The sequence below is a fragment of the Phaeoacremonium minimum genome (genome assembly GCF_000392275.1).
Source record: "Phaeoacremonium minimum UCRPA7 unplaced genomic scaffold PA7_03_scaffold_141, whole genome shotgun sequence".
Lineage (NCBI taxonomy): Eukaryota > Fungi > Ascomycota > Sordariomycetes > Togniniales > Togniniaceae > Phaeoacremonium > Phaeoacremonium minimum.
This window is the reverse complement of record NW_006921048.1, coordinates 117,541-137,879: the sequence shown is the minus strand read 5'-3', so window position 1 is coordinate 137,879 and position 20,339 is coordinate 117,541. Positions and strand designations below refer to the sequence as shown.

The 20,339-nt window shown below is 49.5% G+C and overlaps 4 protein-coding genes across 4 annotated transcripts; 2 read left to right on the top strand and 2 right to left on the bottom strand.

Annotated features, from left to right (window-relative positions):
- Nucleotides 1–3,114: 3,114 nt before the first annotated feature.
- UCRPA7_1980 (putative choline dehydrogenase protein) lies at nucleotides 3,115–3,642 on the bottom strand (the record flags this gene model as incomplete). Its single annotated transcript, XM_007914558.1, has 1 exon — nucleotides 3,115–3,642. One exon carries the CDS (start codon nucleotides 3,640–3,642, stop codon nucleotides 3,115–3,117), a length of 528 nt encoding a protein of 175 aa, XP_007912749.1.
- Nucleotides 3,643–4,765: 1,123 nt separating this feature from the next.
- Nucleotides 4,766–6,742, top strand: UCRPA7_1979 (putative general amino acid permease agp2 protein; the record flags this gene model as incomplete). Its single annotated transcript, XM_007914557.1, has 2 exons — nucleotides 4,766–5,247; nucleotides 5,557–6,742. 2 exons carry the CDS (start codon nucleotides 4,766–4,768, stop codon nucleotides 6,740–6,742), a joined length of 1,668 nt encoding a protein of 555 aa, XP_007912748.1.
- A 1,855-nt stretch (nucleotides 6,743–8,597) lies between these two features.
- Nucleotides 8,598–11,123, bottom strand: UCRPA7_1978 (putative -dimethylglycine oxidase protein; the record flags this gene model as incomplete). Its single annotated transcript, XM_007914556.1, has 1 exon — nucleotides 8,598–11,123. The coding sequence occupies one exon, from the start codon at nucleotides 11,121–11,123 to the stop codon at nucleotides 8,598–8,600; it is 2,526 nt and encodes an 841-aa protein (XP_007912747.1).
- A 6,057-nt stretch (nucleotides 11,124–17,180) lies between these two features.
- On the top strand, nucleotides 17,181–18,364 carry UCRPA7_1977 (putative choline monooxygenase protein; the record flags this gene model as incomplete). Its single annotated transcript, XM_007914555.1, has 2 exons — nucleotides 17,181–17,893; nucleotides 18,028–18,364. 2 exons carry the CDS (start codon nucleotides 17,181–17,183, stop codon nucleotides 18,362–18,364), a joined length of 1,050 nt encoding a protein of 349 aa, XP_007912746.1.
- Between the last annotated feature and the right edge of the window lie 1,975 nt (nucleotides 18,365–20,339).

Here is a 20,339-nt window from a genome sequence, read left to right as displayed (position 1 = left end):
AAAATGAAGTAAGTAATAGCAAATAAGTCACCTGACTGCTGGCAGGGGTAAGACCCTGCTCCCCCAACTCAATAAAAGGAATTCAACAATGACAAAGTGATGTAGACCCGGTACTACCCGGCCGCCGGACCCTTGAGAGTTTGTCCCCCAACCCGGTGTCCGACAAGTCATGCACATTTGGCATGCTCGAACAGCAAAAGTAGACTAGCTGCTTGCATATCTCATTGAACTAGTCACTGTCTACTAACCCAACCTCGGATATCATCTTGCCGGGCGACCGAACTATGGTAACTTTTCAGTTCTGCTCCTGGTCTTCATGTCCCCGACTTGTTCCCCACACAGACCAAGTAGCCCCGGTCCCACTCTGGGGTCAGGCAGTCGTACCCAGAAACACAAATATAAAATACCCCATGATTCCTGCAGATGAACACCCTTTCTTGATATAAAATCATCGAAGTCGATAAAATGCTTAATTGGCTCCTTGTCGGAATCGCGCTCGTAGCCGCTCAGGGTGGCTTCATCTATGGCCTTGACTCTGGTGGGTTCGACGATTCTGGAATACTTTATTTCCATGTCAAACTTATGGATGCCAGGTATCATTGCCACAACTTTCGGCCATGACAGCTTCCGCCTCTACATGTACGGTCCTGCCATGGCAAGTACAAGTCTACAAGGTACAAACAACTAGCCCTCACCTCCGACCGATAGAGAATGGCTGACAGTGTGAAGGTGCGATCGTATCTGTATACAACGCTGGCCAAGCAATAGGCGGGTATTCTGCCAGCTTCATAGCCGATAGAATCAGCCGCAGATGGGCCATTGCTGTCGCGTCTTTCCTCGCCGTAGTTGGAGGCGTCCTCCAGTGCGCGGCGATGAACGTAGGAATGCTGATTGCCGGGCGTCTCGTGGGGGGTATAGGATGTGGACAGATGCTTGCCGTAGTGCCTGTGTATCTGGCTGAAGTCTCTCCACCCAAGGCACGAGGATTCATCGTGGGCGTACAGGGCTTCATGGTCGCCCTCGGCTTCGGTGTTGCTAACTGGATTGGATACGCCGGCTCTTTCGCTGTTGGTGACGCTCAATGGAGGGTGCCCCTCGGAACACAGTTGCCTATCCCTGTCGTCCTGATGGTTTGTCTGCTTTTCATGCCGTATTCACCTCGATGGCTCGCCCAGCAAGACCGACATGAAGCAGCTAGGGCAGTTCTCTCTCGCCTTCACAAGAAAGAGAGTGATGATTTTGTCAGCCAAGAATTGATTCAGATTACTCGACAAATACAGCTTGAGCGAGAACAATCCAATCCATCATGGGCAGAAGCATTGGTCACAATGTTCTCCAAAAGGTACGCGCGTCGTTCGTTCATGGCCGCCTTCATCGTAGCCATGGGCCAATTCTCTGGATCATCCGTCTTGCAAAACTTTCAGTCAAACTTTTACGCTCAAGTTGGCTTTACCGGAAAGACTTCGTTGCTGATCAGTGGTGTCTACGGCATGATGGGAATTATCGGAGAGTTTGTGTATCTCGGAATTGTTGCGGACAAATGGTCACGAAGATTAACCTTAATCATTGGCTCTGGTGTGTTGGCTGCAATGCTAATTATCACTATGTCTATGAGTGCTGTATACGGCGTCAAAGGTAACGAAAACGAGGCTGGTGCGCGTGCTGCTATCGCATTTATCTTCATCTACTCAATGTGCTACGCTACATTCTTCAATTCGACTATATGGGTGGTACCGTCTGAGCTATTTCCCTTCTTTCTGAGAGCCAAAGGCATGGCTTTTGCTGTTTTCGCCAAGTCTACTGCCGCGATCGTGCTGTCCCAGATTACACCGGTGGCTTTGGCCAACGTAGGTTGGAGGTGAGCACTTCCATTTTCACCAACTGCTATCAGAGGCTAACTATGATTGCTAGGTACTTCTTCCTCTTTATTGCGTGCAATCTTTTTGCCGGGTGCATATACTACCTTTTTCTTCCTGAAACAGTAAGCAACGTCCCTATAACCCAACACAGCACCCCCACAAAGACGAAGATACTGATATTACTTCAATAGGGTGGTAAAACGCTGGAGGAAATCGCTGCTCTGTTCGGTGACGAGCTAGCCACAGGCACGATCAACGAAATTGACCCTCAAAAAGCACAAGTCATGGCTGCATGTATCGAAAACGAGCATGTGCCGGAGTACTCAGCCGGACAAGATTTGAAAAACCAAAATACAAGTGGTTTTCCTTCCAACGACAACATACAACATCCTCGATAATAGACGTATCTTTGGGTGCAGATCTAGGTCTTTCGGCAAACTGGCTAATCCTCTTCAAAGGCAGTTCGTCATATGAGTCTAACTCGGGTATTAGGTAGCTAGAATTGCCTGATCAGAGAAACTTGAATGAGACAAAGATCTCTATAGTCTATTTCATTCGGCTTGAGAAGAATTATCTAGGCGGCTTAGAGGCATAAGATAGTTGTAGAATTCTATATGTTTTTAGTCACTATTACAAAAATTGATATCACGGAGTCGAGGATTGTTGGCTGCAATGTAACCCCTGATATGTTGAATTACTTGGCGAATCCGGTACACTTTACTTAACACAATGAATAATTCTTTAGTCTCAGCAATGATCTCGTTGCTCTACACGCTTACAGCATTGCTAACTCATTGTGCTACGATGGGACTTTCAAAGCTGCGTACCTATACGGGCAGCGAACTGACTTTATTCTCCCTCTAGACGCGAGGTCATTCATGTGCTGTGACCTTAACTCATTGTTGGTATTGGCTAACTGAACATACTACCTCTATTTAACCAATGCCTAAACTTGGCGTCCCTTGAATCCTATGTCTATTGAAACTCCACGCTCTTGACCTATGTTCCGCAGATTATAATGCAATGTGGCCCCATTGGAACCGTGGACAGTTTCAAGTGCATCCAAATAAGCGTATAACAAAGCATTCGAATTTATATAGGGCTCTATTTAGATGTACATAGACAAACATGAATAAACGTTTGACGGGATTGCTCCAGGCTTCATACTATTTCACTATTTGTGTATAGTGGGTTTGTTTCGGGTTCAAACTACACACCGCCGCGCGCCATTTGCCAGGCCCACCATCATGGAGCCTTAAGCAGCAGATATGATCTTGCCGGCTGCGATCTCCGCGATATCATAGGCTGCCGTCTGGATGTGAGCCGATAGAATGATAGGGATGATGCTATTGTCGACAACTCGGAGATTGCTGGTGCCATAGACTTTGAGGTCCGCGCCAACCACGCCACCATCCTTCCGGAGCAGCAGGGAGCAGGTTCCGACGGGGTGATAGAAGCTGTTCACGGTGTCGGTCGCAAACTTCTTCCACGCACCATCGTCGTCTGAGACAACCGACGGGCCCGGCTCCGTTTCGGTCACAGCACAATCCCCGACGCCTCTGAAGAGTTCAAGGATGCCGACACGCCCACTTGTATCAAGATACAGCTGCGACAGAACCATCTGGGCAAGATCATCGGGAGAAGCTTTGTAGAGCACTTGAAAAACCACACCATCGTCTTGAGATGGGGCGCTACTGTCAACCAGTGGCGTGACACGCTGGACGACGAAGGTATTGTAGCTTTGCATCTGGCGGCACGCTTCGGATGCACAGAATTGATACATTATCTGCTTACTTCAATTACTCTCTAGATCTTGTCGCATATACCTAGACATCACTATAAGGACGTCTCCACACCCATGCAGCCTAACATTACCATTGACAACAGGCAACAGACAGTTCATTCTCCAGTAATTTCTCTTGTTTCTCCCGCTATTGCATAAAGCGCACAAAGGGCAGACCTACCCTATTATTTCTATGGGCACCTGAGGGAGGCCGCGGTGTGCGTGTGCAGAGTTTTCACACAGGCGCCCGAGCCTCTTAGGTCTCTCGAGTCCTGACTGACCCAATCCTACTGCCGATTTCCCGACATCCAATCCACCCAGCCACTCCACACACCACACACACACACACACACGCAAACAACAACGACAGCACATTGCCGAGAAGAAAAAAGGGAAAAGCCTCTACGTGTCGGCGTGGGGTGGAGGTGTCGTGCGCGAGAGGCGACCTCCGCGTCTAACAGCTCTCACGCAGGAATGACACTTGATTCTGTTAGTAGATCCCGTTTTTCCCACAAGCTGCTGAATTCTGGAGAGTCATGTTATTTATGATAGGGTCAAAAGTCTGGGGTCTCCTTGTTACAGCCAATCAAAGTAGATGTCCAGTGGCACCACTCTCCACATAATGTCGTAAGCCAAGAAAAGCCTAAGACAACGGCTTCTCCCAGGATACAAGCCGCCACAGAACAGCCGCCTTCTAACTTCTCAGCTTTCTCAACACAAGTCGTCCCCCGTGGCTGGTGCATCCACCGCGGATTTGGTGTAAATACTCAGGGCTCCCCCTTCTGGGGACCATTCCCCCGTTCTACCGATCCCCATCCGGCCCGAGGAGCGATCTTCACAGTATTGTCTATCCATACCTCGAAATCCCGCTGAGAGGTTTGCTTTCTCTCTTTGTCTAGTCATTTACACGTATCACAAGTCTCAATATTCCACCTTGGCCTCCAGAGTTCATCACATTGTTGTACCTTAAAGCATTTCATTTCCGCCGACTCTCATCCTAGACTGGCGGACAGACCACCGCCTAGCTGCCTACGCACTTTCTAAGAGAGTACACGACAGCACGGCATTGGTGTGCCATTACATTATGGCCCACGAGGAGAAATACTCAGCGGACCCGACCAGAATGACCGATAACAAGCCCGCTGGTGGGAATGATTCCGACTTCGACCGTGGCCAGAACCAGGTTCTTGAGAACACCGACGGCCTTCACAGGCGCCTCAATAATCGTCAGATCCAACTCATCGCAATCGGTGGCTCTATAGGAACCGCGCTCTTCATTAGCATTGGCAGCGGGCTGGCTAGTGGTGGTCCTGCCAGCTTGTTTATTGCCTACACGCTCTACTCGGGCGTCCTGGGCCTCGTGAATAACTGTATCGCCGAGATGAGTACCCTGATGCCCATCAGTGGTGGTTTCATTCGGCTGGCCGGTCTCTGGGTCGACGACGCCTTCGGGTTCATGGCTGGCTGGAACTTCTTCCTCTACGAAGCCCTCCTTATCCCTTTCGAGATCACCGCCATCAACCTCGTCCTCTCTTTCTGGAATCCTGTTGTTACTGAGCCCGGCCCCACCGCCGGAATCTGCGCAGCCGTCATCGTCTGTTATGGGTAAGGCCTCCTATCATCTTTTCTCAGATTTTCGCTGGTTCTTTCCTTCCTCGTCTCAGTTCTCTCACGGACAGCCCTCCAGGGCCATCCTTGACACTCATAGATTTGTTGCAGCTGTGTCAAGATAAAAAGCGCCCTCTCAGAGAGAACTTACTCTTCTTCCTACTCTATTTGCCTCCTATTGTCTTTCCATCTACTCCTAGTGCTTTTCATTGTCGCGTGTCCAGAGTGTCTTATCTTTTGGATTGATCCAGGTATCTCCCCCTCCTATCCAAAGTCTAGAACTAAACTTTTGCCTTCTACTTATAGGCTTATTAACGTACTTGCTGTCCGCGGGTACGGCGAGGCAGAGTTCTGGCTCTCTGGTGGCAAGTTCATTCTCATTTGCCTGCTCTTTGCCTTCACTTTCGTGACTATGGTTGGCGGCAACCCTCAGCATTGGGCCTATGGCTTTACTTACTGGAACAACCCGGGCCCATTCGCTGAACACCATACGAAGGGGAACCTCGGTCGCTTCGAAGGCTTCTTGGCATGTCTGTGGTCTGCTTCATTCTGTGTAGTCGGCCCCGAATATATATCCATGGTTGCAGCCGAAGCGCAACGACCCCGTCGGTATATTAAGAATGCCTTCAAAACAGTCTATTGGCGGTTTGGATTCTTCTTCATCGGCGGCGCACTTTGTGTCGGTATCGTCCTGCCGTATGACGACCCGACGCTACAGGCGCTGCTGGGTGGTGGTACTGCCTCGTCCTCGCCATACGTCATTGCTATGAAGAATTTGGGCATTGGGGGCTTGCCACACTTGGTCAACGCACTTATCCTGACTTCTATCTTCTCGGCTGGCAATACGTACACGTATGCGGCTACCCGATCTCTATATGGCCTGGCCCTCGAGGGCCGTGCTCCTAAGATTCTGGCTAAGACAACAAGGAATGGCGTGCCCATTACTGCCTTCGCCGTCGTCATGTGCTTCCCCTTTTTGTCCTTTCTGCAGGTTTCGAGCGGCTCGGCGACCGTGCTGACATGGCTCGTCAATCTCATCACTGCCGGCGGCATCATCAACTACATCATCATGACGACCACCTACATCTTCTTCTACAAAGCGTGCGAGACGCAGGGCGTCGACCGCAGGACGTTCCCCTACCGGGGCTGGTTCCAACCGTACGGCGCATACTTCGCGCTCGCCTTCGAGACCCTGGTACTCATCTTCTATGGCTACAGCTCCTTCACACCGTGGAGCGTGGACAACTTCTTCACGTACTATACGATGGTCATCGTGGCTGTCGTGCTCTTCGTCTTCTGGAAACTCTTCCGGCGCACCTCGTTCGTCCGGCCCCGCGAGGCTGACCTCATCTACCAGCGGCCCGTTATCGACACCTACGAGGCCAGCTTCCTGCACCCACCGGTCTCCTTCTGGCGCGAGTTGCTCGGCTTCTTTCGCTTCAAGAAGGACAGCAACATTGATGAGAACGCCCCGGGGGCGGTCAGCACGTGAATTCAGTCTCGCTACATATTCATTCATGTGTATATTATGCGGTGAAACAGACAAATCAAGCGACATGTTTAGTGACATGCATTCTTTTGTAATTTTGGTTACATTAGTCCATGTTCAATCGCAAAACCTAAAGGAGGGCATTGCAAAAGAACTGCCAAAAAAAATCAAGAGAGAAAGAAAGGAAGAAAGAAAGAGCGAGTGCTGCATAATAACATATGGTACGTGAACGAAACGGCCAAAAAGCTACTTCGCACATATGGTATGCTGCACTTTGCAGAAGTCGTCCTGGACGAGTCTTGCAATAATGGATGGAGTTTCTATTTGTCCCTTCGCTGGGTCGTAGAGAAGCACAATGCATTGCGTGGTGATGAGTGAACCCGTAAATGAGGCGCAGATGATCGATTCCCTACTGACTATGCGGTAGCGGACGAATATGGGATATTCATTTCGGGGAACGGCAAAGGTTGCAGAGAGTTGTGGACTTGAACCTGGTAGGGTAGTTTATATATATAGATACACACTAGACGCACTCCTGCTTCATTGGACGTTACAGTGTCATATAATTAAATGCATGAAGTTATCCATGGCTAATTGCTGTTCTGGTCCAGCCCAACGGAACCGTGTCCGGATTCATTGCATCGCATAAATTACCAGAAAACTGCACTTGATTCTTTCTTTCGGCTGTTAAAAGCACAACAATCTCGGTGGCGACTTCTTTCATTTGCATCGTGCTGCCAGACGTTGGCTTCGCCTAGTCCCAGTGCCTCCCTCTCGCGGCATCCACTGGCTGATCGATCGATTCAGCGATCGTTGAATCGCGAGTTGTTCCCACAAAGTTTAGTAATTTCTGCATGATTCTGACATAAAGGTCTTCATGGTATGGTGTACCCGCCTTGCCATAAGGCACCTCTCTTCTTTTATCGCAGCAACATATTGATGAATCGTTTGATCAAGTGAGTTAGTGAATAAACGTGTACACTGTGAGATTGGGACACGTGCCCCCTTTCTTAATTTGGAATAGATCCTCCCTATAAATGGTTGCCTTTGAGGGTCATCATGAGTCGAGCTTTGGCCTTCTTTTTGTCTAGGTGGAGTAGGCAAAGTGGTCGGTCAAGGAGCTGTCTTCGGGCGCACCTGCATTGATGGTTGGTCTATATAGCATAGGATGGAATGAAGGGTATAAATGTTAAAAGGTTTGATGGAATAGCAACCAAGGCAAAATCATCACGTGTGTGAAACGCCCAGACATTATTTTGCTATCGAAAAGACATTATGAAGTGAAATCCTCGAATAGAAAAATAATGGCCATAATCTTTGAAGAAATGGCAAAGTACTTTCTGTTGATATGCAAGGAGGTGTGATAATTGAAAAGGATGGATACGTACTCCAATCAAAATTATAGGGCCAAATCAAGTCCTGAATTACTCGACATTCAACGTGGACAAATATCACCTCGAACCTAATCTAGTTGACGAGCCCATCTGATATTTTCTATGAAATTGATCAAGAGTTTCTTGGGCATTTACCGATTTCGTACTGGCCGATAATGGTATCATTTTGGATCAGGCCTTAGACGACAGCAATGACTTACACTTATACAGCGTTCTCGAAGTTTTGGATCTTCAAACATTTCCTCACGAACGTCCTTCAGACCAAATTCAGCGCCATGGTTTGAATAAAGCATGTTTGAATCACTTTCCTAGGTGTCAATATAGGCTATATTCCGTCTGTATGAACAATCTACTGGCCTTGGTGGTTTCCCTCTTATGAAATGAGGTTAACTACTCGCCGTTTCAAGCCCAACATGCACTACATTCCTATTCTCAGGGCATGATCTGGACCGTCGCCAATGCGCTCATCCCCGTAGACGACTCATTGAAGGGTCATATAGCGGTTCAGGCATTACAGTTGCCTGGATTCGACGGCCAAAGTACTCAATCTCTACAGCATCTCCCTCGGTGACCGCGATCGGGAGATAGGCATATGCGATGGGCTTTCCGACCGTGTAGCCAAACGCTGCGCTGGTCACGTAACCGGCTGCGCGGCCAGACACAAACACCGGCTCTTTTCCGAGGACGACAGACTTGCCATCATCCACAACGAGACAGCGCAGCTTCTTGGTAGCGGATTCACGAGATCGTCCTGCCAGCGCAGCCTTGCCGACGAAGTCTGGCTTTTCAAGCTTGACAGCAAAGTCAAGGCCAGACTCGTATGGATCGTGCTCGGTGGTCATGTCTGCGCCCCAGGATCGGAATCCTTTCTCCAACCTCAGTGAGGTGAAAACACTACGGCCGGCGGCAATGATGCCGTGGGGCTCGCCAGCTTTCCAGAGGACATCCCACAGACGAAGACCGTTCTCGGCGCTCGCATAAATTTCCCAGCCCCGCTCTCCGACGTACGACAGTCTCATGACATTGACTGGAATGCCACAAATGATTGCTCTCTTCGTGCGAAAGTATGCCAGACCTTTGTTGGAAAAGTCATCGGCGCTGACAGCCTGTATGACTTGGGGGGCCAGAGGGCCCCAAAGTCCGATACAGCATGTGGAGCCCGTGATGTCGCGGACCTGTGTCTGGCTATCGGGAGATGCTTTGCTTTGCAGGCGGGCTTCTCGTGTGAAGTAAGCGGTGTCTACGGGACCATTTACGCCGACTTGAAACAACTCCTGCTCTATTCTGGCCACGGTGATATCGCTACGGATACCGCCTTGCTCGTCAAGCAGCAGTGTGTATGTGACGGCGCCGGGTTTCCTGTTGACGTTGCCTGTCGTCAACCGCTGGAGCAGGGCCACCGCGCCAGGGCCAGATATCTCGAGCCGGCGTAGTGGTGTCATGTCGTACATTGCCACGGCCGTGCGTGTTTTCCAGGCTTCAGCTGCAGCGATGGGCGAGTAGTACCGGTCAGACCACGAGTCACGCTCGACGGGCTGCCACTCCGCCGGCAGGTCTTTGAGGAGCTTCGCATTCTCCTCGAACCAATAAGGTCTCTCCCAAGCACCACTCTCAAGGAAGAATGCACCGAGCTGCTGTTGACGCATGAAGAACGGAGACACGCGTAGATTGCGGGGAGACTCTCGGGGTTGTAGGGGGTGCAGAATGTCATAGACCTCCACGAAGTTCTGGGACGAGGTCTCGAGTACGTATTCTGGAGTGGTTTGAATCTGCTCAAATCTCGAGATCTCGCACTCGGCCAGGTCTATTCTAGACTTGCCGTTGACCAGAAGTTCCGCTACTGCGCGAGCTACACCGGCTGAATGCGTTACCCACACAGCCTCTGCTACGTAGAAGCCGTCGAGGCTGGGGGCCTGGCCAACAAGTGGGCCACCGTCTGGAGTAAAGGAGAAAATACCATTGAACCCGTCGGCGATCACGGTGTTCTTCAACACAGGAAGAATCTCCTGAGAGAGCTTCCAAGCCGGCTCAAAGTCGTCGCGTGTGAACTCTAGCCGGGATGGCATGCTCTGCTCGTTCACATTTTCGGGGGTTCTGCCTAGCGACGCGGCGTCCACGGGCATGGGATGGTGGCCGTAGTAGCCAATCCCATACTGATCGCCGTGTTCGCGGTAATAGAGATCTTGGTCTTGGTATCGCAGGATTGGCAATGTTGCCGAGTTTGCATTAATCGGCAGGTGGCTGGCTTCACTGCTTAGACCGTCTTCATCTGTAGTAGCAACGCCATTGGTGTGCGGTACGGCCGTGGTCTTGGCGTACTGATGCGCCATGGGCAGTAAAGGGACGGACAGGCCTACCATCTTGCCGATCTCGACTCCCCAGAAGCCTGCACAGGAGATGACGATGTCAGCTGGTAACGTGGCATTTGGGGTGACCACTCCGGTGACAGAGCCTCCGGCTATTTCGATGCCAGTGACAACTGTCTTTTCTAGGTAGCGGACTCCGGCCTCTTTCGTTCGCTCAATGAGAAGTTGCACAGCGCGGGCGGCCAATGCCAAACCATCGGTGGGAATATAGAGACCACCAAGCACCAGCTCAGTATTGAGACGGGGGTATAGCCTGCGGCACTCGTTCGTGTCAACGAGTCGCGCATCTATTCCCCACGATTGTGCATAGCCCAATTTGCGCTTTAGCTCTTCGATTCTCTCAGGGGTGGTGGCCACTTCTAATCCGCCGACCTGGTTGAAACAGCTCTCTCCATCCTTCTCTAGGGATAACAACTTCTCCACAGTGTAGCGAGCGAATAAGGACATGGTCTTTGAGGCGTTAGTTTGGAACACCAGACCGGGAGCATGTGATGTGGATCCTCCAGGCATGAGCAGAGGACCTTGTTCAATGACGGTGACATCCTGCCATCCTCGTGAAACCAGCTCGTCGGCAATATTGGTGCCGACAATGCCGGCACCAATAACAATAACTCGCGGACTCATACTTCTTGCGGTCACCAATATGAAAACAAAGTCTGATTCTCCAGCGATGCCTGAAAGCCGAATTTATAATGGCAAAATAAATTGCACCGGTAGCAAACTCGAGATAGCCTGCTGTTGAGGAGAGGGAATAGGGGAACGGGAATTGGCTAAGAATCCCGCAATTGCTGATTGCCAGATTTGGGAATATATGCAAGTATGTCAAGGTATTCACAGAAACTCTTTCACTATGCTATGCAGCGTATACCATACATGACCTTGATAGTAAACATCGACACTAACACGAAAGTGGAGAACTCTCGCGACTTTATCATTCACGTGATCGGCGTTAGATCCGGTAGCCCGTGTTTATCAATGACCTCGTGCCTCTATCAGATGGTAGGGTTGCAATGAAGTTAACGGGCTAGCCAATCGGCCAGCAGAGCCCCGAAGACGCCCTGCACCCGGAATGCGACCTTGACAGAACATGCTAGCCCAGCACGCCCAGATTGCCACCCGCAAACGCTAGCTTAGACCTTTCATGCGACTGTCGCCCTGGTGGCCGATGATCGGGATGTGAAGTTGTTGATTCTTCCAATGAATCACAGCATAGATAAGAGATAAGGGTCTGGAAAGTTTGATAATGACATAGATACAACAGCCCGAAGAACACCCCGAAACTATCGAAGTGTGCGATTTCTGCACATACATTGCGTGTCGCATGAAGATATGATAACCCGCAACAGTCTGCCCTTATCGTTCTCCTCAAAGACCAGCGGGCCGTTCTCTTGTTCTGTCCTGCCAAAGAACCACGAGAACGAAATGGAAATTCCGCAGCATGTTTTGGCGTATCTTGCTGATTCGTACATCGGCATTGTCCTTCGATGCTGACTAGTTGAACATAGCACTGCTAAAGTTGCCTCCCTCCCACCAAGGTGCAGCCCTGTTATCATTCATCGCAGAAGAAGGCTCGTACCAGCCCATACTATCACCCAAGGTCGCAAAGTGCGAAGGGTTCGCGTATAGCCAAGGAGTAGTATTGAATGTCAGATTGTCAATGAATTCAAACGAGGGCTCATTGCCGATGATGTTGCGCGCAATCTCTCTAGTCGAGGTAGAACTGAGACGAGTCCTGCTCGGCAACGAAGGCGCCTCCTGTCCACCATCAGTCGTGTCTATTGTGATCTCTGGTGCTGTTGCGACGACGATTTCGAGTATCGAATCCTCGCCCTGGTCTTCTTGCACGACCCTGGGAGCGATCGAGGCGTCCAACAGCTTGGCACTGGGCGTACCTGGCGTGTCCGTCGTGCAGTTAAACAGCAAAATATCCCACATGAGCGGGACGCTCAGATTTAGTTTGGATGGTGTCCAGTCTTCGAGATCCATCCCATCCGGATCGGCAGCGATTCGCATCATTTTATCGAGACTGTGGTCCTATTGACTGTAAGCTCATGCGTCTCATCCGATTACATGCTAAGTACATACTAGGGCCGCACAAGCCGGGGAGAATGGCGCAAAACTCTGCAGAAACTTTCTGCACTTTGCAAGATCAGTGTTTGATTTGCGCTTTAACCTGGCGGCTGCTGCGCAACAGTAGTACAAATGGACTGTTGCAGCAATCGCAGCTGTGTGCCCGAAGAATGGGTCGGTGACCGTCACTTGTTTCTCCACAATCATGTCTATGATGCGGACGATCCAAGTAGCGTGCAGTAGGGCGAGTTCTGATGATCTCCGCCAGAAAGTGTTCGGAATAGCCAGGTTTGGATTATGCTGTGCACCAACGATGTAGAGGAAGGGATGGTTGAGAACGGTCGGGATGGCATGATATGTGAATTGTTCTCTGAGCCATGGAGCCCAGTAGTCATGATTCATTCTCAGATCTTCCGGCTTGCGCTTGAAAAATTTGACCGAGTCATATCTATGGCACATGGGAATCCAGTGCTCTGTCTCCATGAAGTCCGACGTAACCATGGCGTATGCCGAGTCGTGTCGCCATGGCTCCTTGAGTATGTTTTGGGAGCAATCAGAGGCATACTTTCTCACCTGACCCCAAACCCAAGCCAGGCGGAGACCTGTGTTCCAGATACCGGGCTCGCTTGGCCCGGCATGTCCCAAATCGTCTCTGGGTAAGGACGGTGTCTCCGGGCCAAGGTCTGAGCTGCATCCGTGTATTTCACGTGTAGAACCAAAAGCTACCCGGCTTAATTGTAAAGAGACACTCAGAAAGCCTGTAGGACGGCCGTAAAAGTGGTCGAGTAGTTGAAGACTCCAGAAAAGTCTCTTCTTCCGTTCCATTGCTGGATCCTGAGCAGAGTAGGTCGTTACATGAGTGAGCAACGCGGATCGACAAAGTTGCAGAGCAAGGCCGAGATGGAACTGGCCAAGATGGATATTGCCATCTGGCTCGGTGTTAGCAAGAGTACTCTTGATGCGCGAGAAATCAAAGGCGATTAATACCAATGAAGAAGGAGTAAGAAAGAAGACACAGGCTTTCAATCGTCAGAAGGGTCACCGTGCCATTCGCCACGCGGTGCATGATTAGATGCCTCGCATCGTCACCATAAGAGCGGTCATGATTTGATGAAAAGCGTGAGGTCAAGGCTAGGATACTGCCGATTAGTTCTTCTGGTAATGACTTGATGTCCCTGATCTCTTCGCGCTCAAAGCACCATACTGGTTGTCTATGGCAATGCTCAAAGTATATCCGAATGCCTTGAGCGATTTCTGTGTGAATCGGTCGTGAGTTTGAGGAAGCGGGTTCAGACAAGACTGTTGAATGATGACTAGCCGGTGTATTTCGCTCGGGAGCTGAACTCGGAGAGTACGACGGCTCGGGAACATTGAATGCTTCTTCACTTGAATGGTTCTGACTCCCGGAAGTCGTGCGATTTGGCCTGATGCGTCGATCAGCACATCGATCAAGGTCAACGTCCTGGGCAAACTAACAAGCTCCTGCCTAATATCCGATCTAATTTCTCTTCTAAGTTCGTCAATCTTTCTTCCTACTAAATGTCAAGAGATGTCGAGCAACTGCGTGCACCGTATGTTAGTCATACCGAAGGACCGCCTCGCGAGGACTTCATCAACGGAGGATAGGTGCATTGTTGGTTGAGGCGGGAGCAGCTGGAACAAGCTGGTCTCTCGCCAGGACAGCGAATCTTCTTTCTCCTGTTCTATGATCAGTGTGTATCACGCAGGACGTGCGAAGATCAGAAATCACCTGCATGGCAAGCAAGCATTGTGTGATCTGCGTCTACAACGAGGACTGGTATTGCTTTCTGTTGGAGGCGTCATCAAGTCCAAGTCCGAAGGGATAAGCTCCTCGTGAAAGAGTGCGGGGTAAGAAGGTCCACAGAGCAGAGCGGGCGGAGATGATGGATCACTAGTCAGGCTTATAACCTATTCCTACCCAGGTAGTCAACCTCATTTCTTGTTCTTTGAAGCATGCCTGAAATCCTGTCGTGGCGATGTTTTGAATATTGCTAGGTCGAGAGAAAGATTGCTTATCTTGAGTGGAGACGTCCTGGGAATTGACCTGCTCCACCAAGATAATCGCAAGATAAGCGCTCTCCGCCTAGCGATTCTCATTTGTAATCGTACACTGGCAATACGCCCTTTAACAGTTAACAGGCTGATTAGACTCGGTCCTTTGCTCTATTCCTGGTTGCGGCTTGAAAACGACAAGTACGGTGGGAATTACATTAGATATGCAACTCATGAAGAGGGCAGCATTTGTCATTATTGATTTTGTTTCACTGCCCTGTGCTGCAGTTGAGGCGAGGCAAGATGAAAAAGCGGGACCCTTGAGGTTCCCGCTTCCGATCTATTTTTGGAGATATCCGGTACGATTCTTGTGCAAGTTACAACTTGGAAGCCTTCTTGACATCTATAAGGTCCTCCATTTCAAATCTCGGATAGTCAGGATTGACGGACGATTGTGGTCTTTCCCGATCCCAAGCCCATTTCTGTGTCAATTCAGGAGATAGCTCCCCTTCCATCATCTGGACTATATATTTTCCCAGCACGGGGAAGAATTTGTAGCCGTGGAAATTGCCACAAGTTGCAATATACAACCCTGTCGCAGCAGAATGTGGGGAGATGATAAAGTCGGAGCTGGTGGTAAAGGCGTCCCTGTCCAGAGTCAGAATTTAACCATCGCTCGAAACATGATTGCCAAACAAAGCTCACCAGCAGATTCGATGCTTGCCCATCTTCCAGTCAGCACCGTTTTTGCCGTAGAATACCTTGTTCGCGTGATCGATATCTCCTTTAAGCCTTTCGGAAACCATCCACTGCGCATAGTCCGACCCTGCTGGAGGAGCCGAGAGGAAACGACCAGGCAACACCTCTCGAGTGTTTTTGAAGATGGTCTGACCCCACCATTTGAGTTCTTTGTCTTGAGTTGGGGGTAAGCTGCCTATAAATGGACCTTTGATTCAACATTAGTTGCGTGTGAGGTGAAACAGAGATTTAGGGAGATGACCTGTTGCGGCAGTGTATCCCTGGACACCGACGGGCATCGATGCAAATTTTGGGTATGTTTCGTCGTCCAGTTTGGTCATTCCTGTCGTGATTCCACCCGCGACAATCCTTGGTCCAGCCCGCAGATTACTCAGTCCGCTACTTGTCGCACTATATTCCAGCAATTTCGGCGTGTATGCGCCAGTGCAGAGAACAACATGCGTGCCTGTCAGAACACTACCTCTTGCTGTTTTGATTCCATAGCAGCGGCTGTCTCTATCCAAAAGTAAGTCTGTAACTTCCCCCACGTGGTACTTAACACCCAGGTCTAGAGCATTGCGAGTTATGGCCCTCAATGCATCACCAGCAGCAGCCCAGCCACTTGATTTATTAATTAACACCTCCTTGGCCCCCGAATAGTCGGCATCTTTGAAAAGGCCGCCGTAAAGCTGACGGGCTTCCTCAATAGGATAGGCCGCCAGATCAGCTGTCCGGCCCAGCTTTTTGTAGTTATTGATGACATCCTGTGCATAGCCACTGCGACATATCCAGTAGATGCCAGTCTCATGGAAGTACGGCTTCCAGAGCGGATCCGTTTTGAAGATGTCTTGTGCCTCCAGTGCCAGCCGGCAGTATACGATGTCATCGTAGTCTGCGCGCACGACCTTGTTCCAATCCCATGAAGCAGCTACTCGACTTTCTGCATCGTATGCATCCCGGTCAACCAAAGTAACTGACGAATCGGGATACTTGTTGATCAAATGATGAGCGGTCGAAACGCCGAAAACCCCTGCCCCAACAATAATGTAAGACGGCTCGCCTACAGCCATAATGACAAGAAAGGGATGGCTGGGTCGTAAAGAGATTCTTTGCCACGATGGCTCTGAGCGACAGACACCAAGGGATCAAGACGTGTAGAACCGAGCTCTGCTGAAGCCTGAGACAGACATAGCTTACATGCCGTTGGAGGGCTGATAATATGGTTCGCAGAATAGCATCAGAACCAGGGGTCGAGTGGATCACAATCGGCTCTACCGAAACCGCTCTCTCATGATTTTACCGCTTTTGGTGCTGGGGAGCTTAGGCAAACGCCGATCACCTGATCGTATCTTCCGATTCTAGCGCCCCGCAACGGAATCCGATCACGTGATCGGTGATATAGGTACTTGAAAGGGGAAGTTTTGGCTCGATGGGGTAGTAGATCTATGTATGGACGTACGGAGTCAGATATCTATTGTGTGTGTGTGTGTGTGTGTGTGTGTGTGTGTGTGTGTGATTAGTTCCCCTACCGGAGTAGTACAGATAAGGACAGCGCGGTTGTATATGAGACTGACAACGGCACATTCGAGCGTCTAGGTTTAGATTAGTAGCTGTAATCAATCATAAAGCTTCACGTCCCGAGCGCCATTTTCACCAGACACACGATTAATACGCCCAAAGATGGCTCAAATAGCGACTTTTCATTTGCCAAATTTTCCGTTCTTTGGCCTCTCGGTCTTTATATTTGCCATAATACTCAAGATGCTATCGAGATACCTTGGTCGAGACTCGGTGGCCAAGACTCAGACCGAACTATCCCCAGTTAGAGCTCTGCCTGGGTCGTGGTACACTTCTCGGGCAATGTACGATCTTGAGAGGCGGGCCATTTTCTCTAGGAAATGGTTGCTCACTACACATAAGGCTAGACTGCCCAATACGGGAGACTGGGTACAGTATGAGGTTGCTGATTTCAAGTTCATCATTGCCAAAGACCGCACCGGCGCCATCAACGCATTCCACAATGTCTGCAGACATCGAGCTTTCCCAGTTGTCACACAGGAAAATGGCAACAACAGTATCCTTGCGTGCAAATACCACAACTGGACCTACGGTCTCAACGGGAAGCTTACTAAAGCACCAGGATATCAAGAACTGGAGGGATTCGACAAGTCGAAAAATGGACTCTTCCCTATACACGTCCACATTGACGCAAACGGATTCATCTGGGTCAATATGGACAGTGCCGAGAAACCAATTGCCTGGGACAAAGATTTTGATGGTATCGATAAACAACACAGATTCCAAGCTTATAACTGGGACGATTATGTGTTCGACCACACCTGGGAAATGGAGGGAGAATATAACTGGAAGATATTGGCAGATAACTACAACGAATGCTATCACTGCCCTACGACACATCCTGACATCCCGAGCATTGCAGATTTGGACGCATATTCGGTCAGGACAGAGAAGGGTTATGTCCAACATCTCGGTAACCCCACGCCGGAACAGATTGCCAGAGGCTTCAATGTTGCCGCCACGTACTATTTCCCTAATGCTTCAATGAACGTTTCGTATGTCAGATCACAGACCGCAGTCATACTAAAAGCAACACTAACACCTACCTACCAAGACCACACTTCTTCTTCATGCAACGATTTGTCCCAAAGGGTCCTCACAAATCTGTCATGAGCTACCAGGTATTCAGGAACAAGAACTCTAGCGATGAAGACTTTAAGGTGATCAACGACATCTACAAACGCATCATGTCGGAAGACAAGGTCCTGTGCCTCAACGCACAGAAGAACATAAACGCCGGCGTGTTTATCAACGGTGAGATGCATCCGAGGTTGGAGCAGGGTCCTCTGTTTTTCCAGAACACGGTACGCGAGGCGGTCACTGCACACCACATGCAAGAAGCAAAGGCAAAGCGCGAGATATGGCCGTCTCGACAGACTCTGCCGGATTCTGCCACTGTCACCAAGGACGACTTCGAGTTCTGCTCGAGTCTGGACTGTTCGAAGGCTGAAGGGTTGGATTGGTAGCGGCTAGAAAAAGCAAAGGTGGCCGAGTCACTACGCCCGGGCACCGCATGTCCACGGGTCAGAAGCACAACAACCAGCTTGATCAACAGGCCGGACGAGAGCTGCGCCAGAGTGTTACCCAATGGTCCCAGCTCACAGACCAAGACAATTTTAGGAGTTGATCTCCAACTATTTGATCGGCCCGCCGATATGGGCAGCTGCTACAAAGGCCGGTTTCCCAGCACCGACAGAAAACATGACAATTTAAGGTCCTATTTCATTGGTTTCGAAATACATGCGAAATTTCTTGGTTCAATTGAGTTCTCAGACCTTTATAGGCAATGCGTGGATGATAAGCATGTCTTTTATCTTCTGTGAGTTATTGAAAACAACGGTTTCCAATCAGACCTGCCTCAATGCTATGTTTGGATAGAGTAGTGTGATAGCATACAGTGAATTTGGCTGGAAAAAGAAATCCAGAAGGGTGGCCTCAAGACTTCCGAATGATAGAGACTTGCTTCATGAGTTAAGCGAGCTAGATTAAGGACTCTCGAAAAATAACGCCCTGATGATGAAGATCCATGCAATCCTCAAGAAGAATTATCATGGCAGTGCTGCCCGGGTCAATTTACTGTCCCCCCAGATTAGGCACCTGTATCAGACCAGTCCCTAGAACTAATCCGGCGCATTGGTTTTTCTTCTCAGACCTACTTGCCGCCCGACCACATCATGCATTATGACCATAACTGCCTGCTTTACTGTCTCCCACTCCCATTCTGACCACGTAGCAACACACCTACCATTCCCAAGAACAGAAAAAGAAAAGGAAAGACTTTCTTAATATATATAAATTATTATGGCCCTAGGCATGGCCTTAAAGGAGCCTTATTGTGTTGTGAAGTATAAAGTAAACTGATGTATATTGTGTAGCTTAACTAACAGGACTTATATAAGCCAGTCGGCACCACCTGCATACGCCTTGTAGTCACGTAATTTGGCACTGTATGTATATCTTGCCTTAGGGGTTGACTGCGGTCTATTTAGTAACTATTTAAATCTACTAACATTGGCTAACTATGTATATACTTTATTAAAGTAGTGATTTTTAAGTTTATATTATATTACCTTTCTAGCATTAAAAATACTATGTAGAATCCTCGTACAGATGGCCTTGCTTGGCTTGGTTTTTAGTACAATCCGGAATACGAGTCTCTTTTGGTTGTTATTGTTCATGAGTCCTTACTAGTTCTATCGCCGCCGCTCTTGTTTGTAGTGTGATGTAGGATGCTGGAATTATTTTAGTCAGCGTCGATGCTGATGGCAGCGGCCACCGTTGATGTCCCTGTAGCAGGTGAGGAGGAGACCTTAAAATCAGAGCCAAACAGGTAAGCGGAATTGGAAGTAAGCTTCAAGTCCGGGTCTGCCAGCTTATCGAGGAACTATCCTGGAATTTCAGCGGTGTAGAGCTGGATGGCTTCTTTATCCTTGGTATTGCTAAGGAGGACTCTGGCCTGATTGAAGGAAAAACCCGAGGTTAGTGGATCGAAATGAGAGCAAACAAGAAAGCAAATTCAGTTCACTTACAAGAAAGGCCTGGTTACTTGCGATACTCTGTGTAGGGCCCGGTGCGGCTGTTGGGAAGCGATGCCGTGTTTGCCCTTGGATCAGATCTTCATGGACATCGTGAGGCTTGCCGAATCTGTATGCTTTGGGGTCTCCGGTGATATGTTTCTCCGTAGTCTTCTCAAGCGTCGCTGTAGATGCCTTTTGGTGTCTATGAGCTTGAAGGCTCTTGTTTTGTGCGGTGAGACGTGGCGGTAACGACGGGAAGCAAATTGGCGCCTCTGTTCTGTGACACTTGAGCTTTAGGCATCTTTCTCAGACCGGTTGTGACAGCCCGCTTATCTAGGCAATTGCTGATGATGTAGGTACTGGAGCTGTGGTATAATTTGTACGTATAGTTGGGATCAAGATCAAGGTCAAGATTAAGATGGAG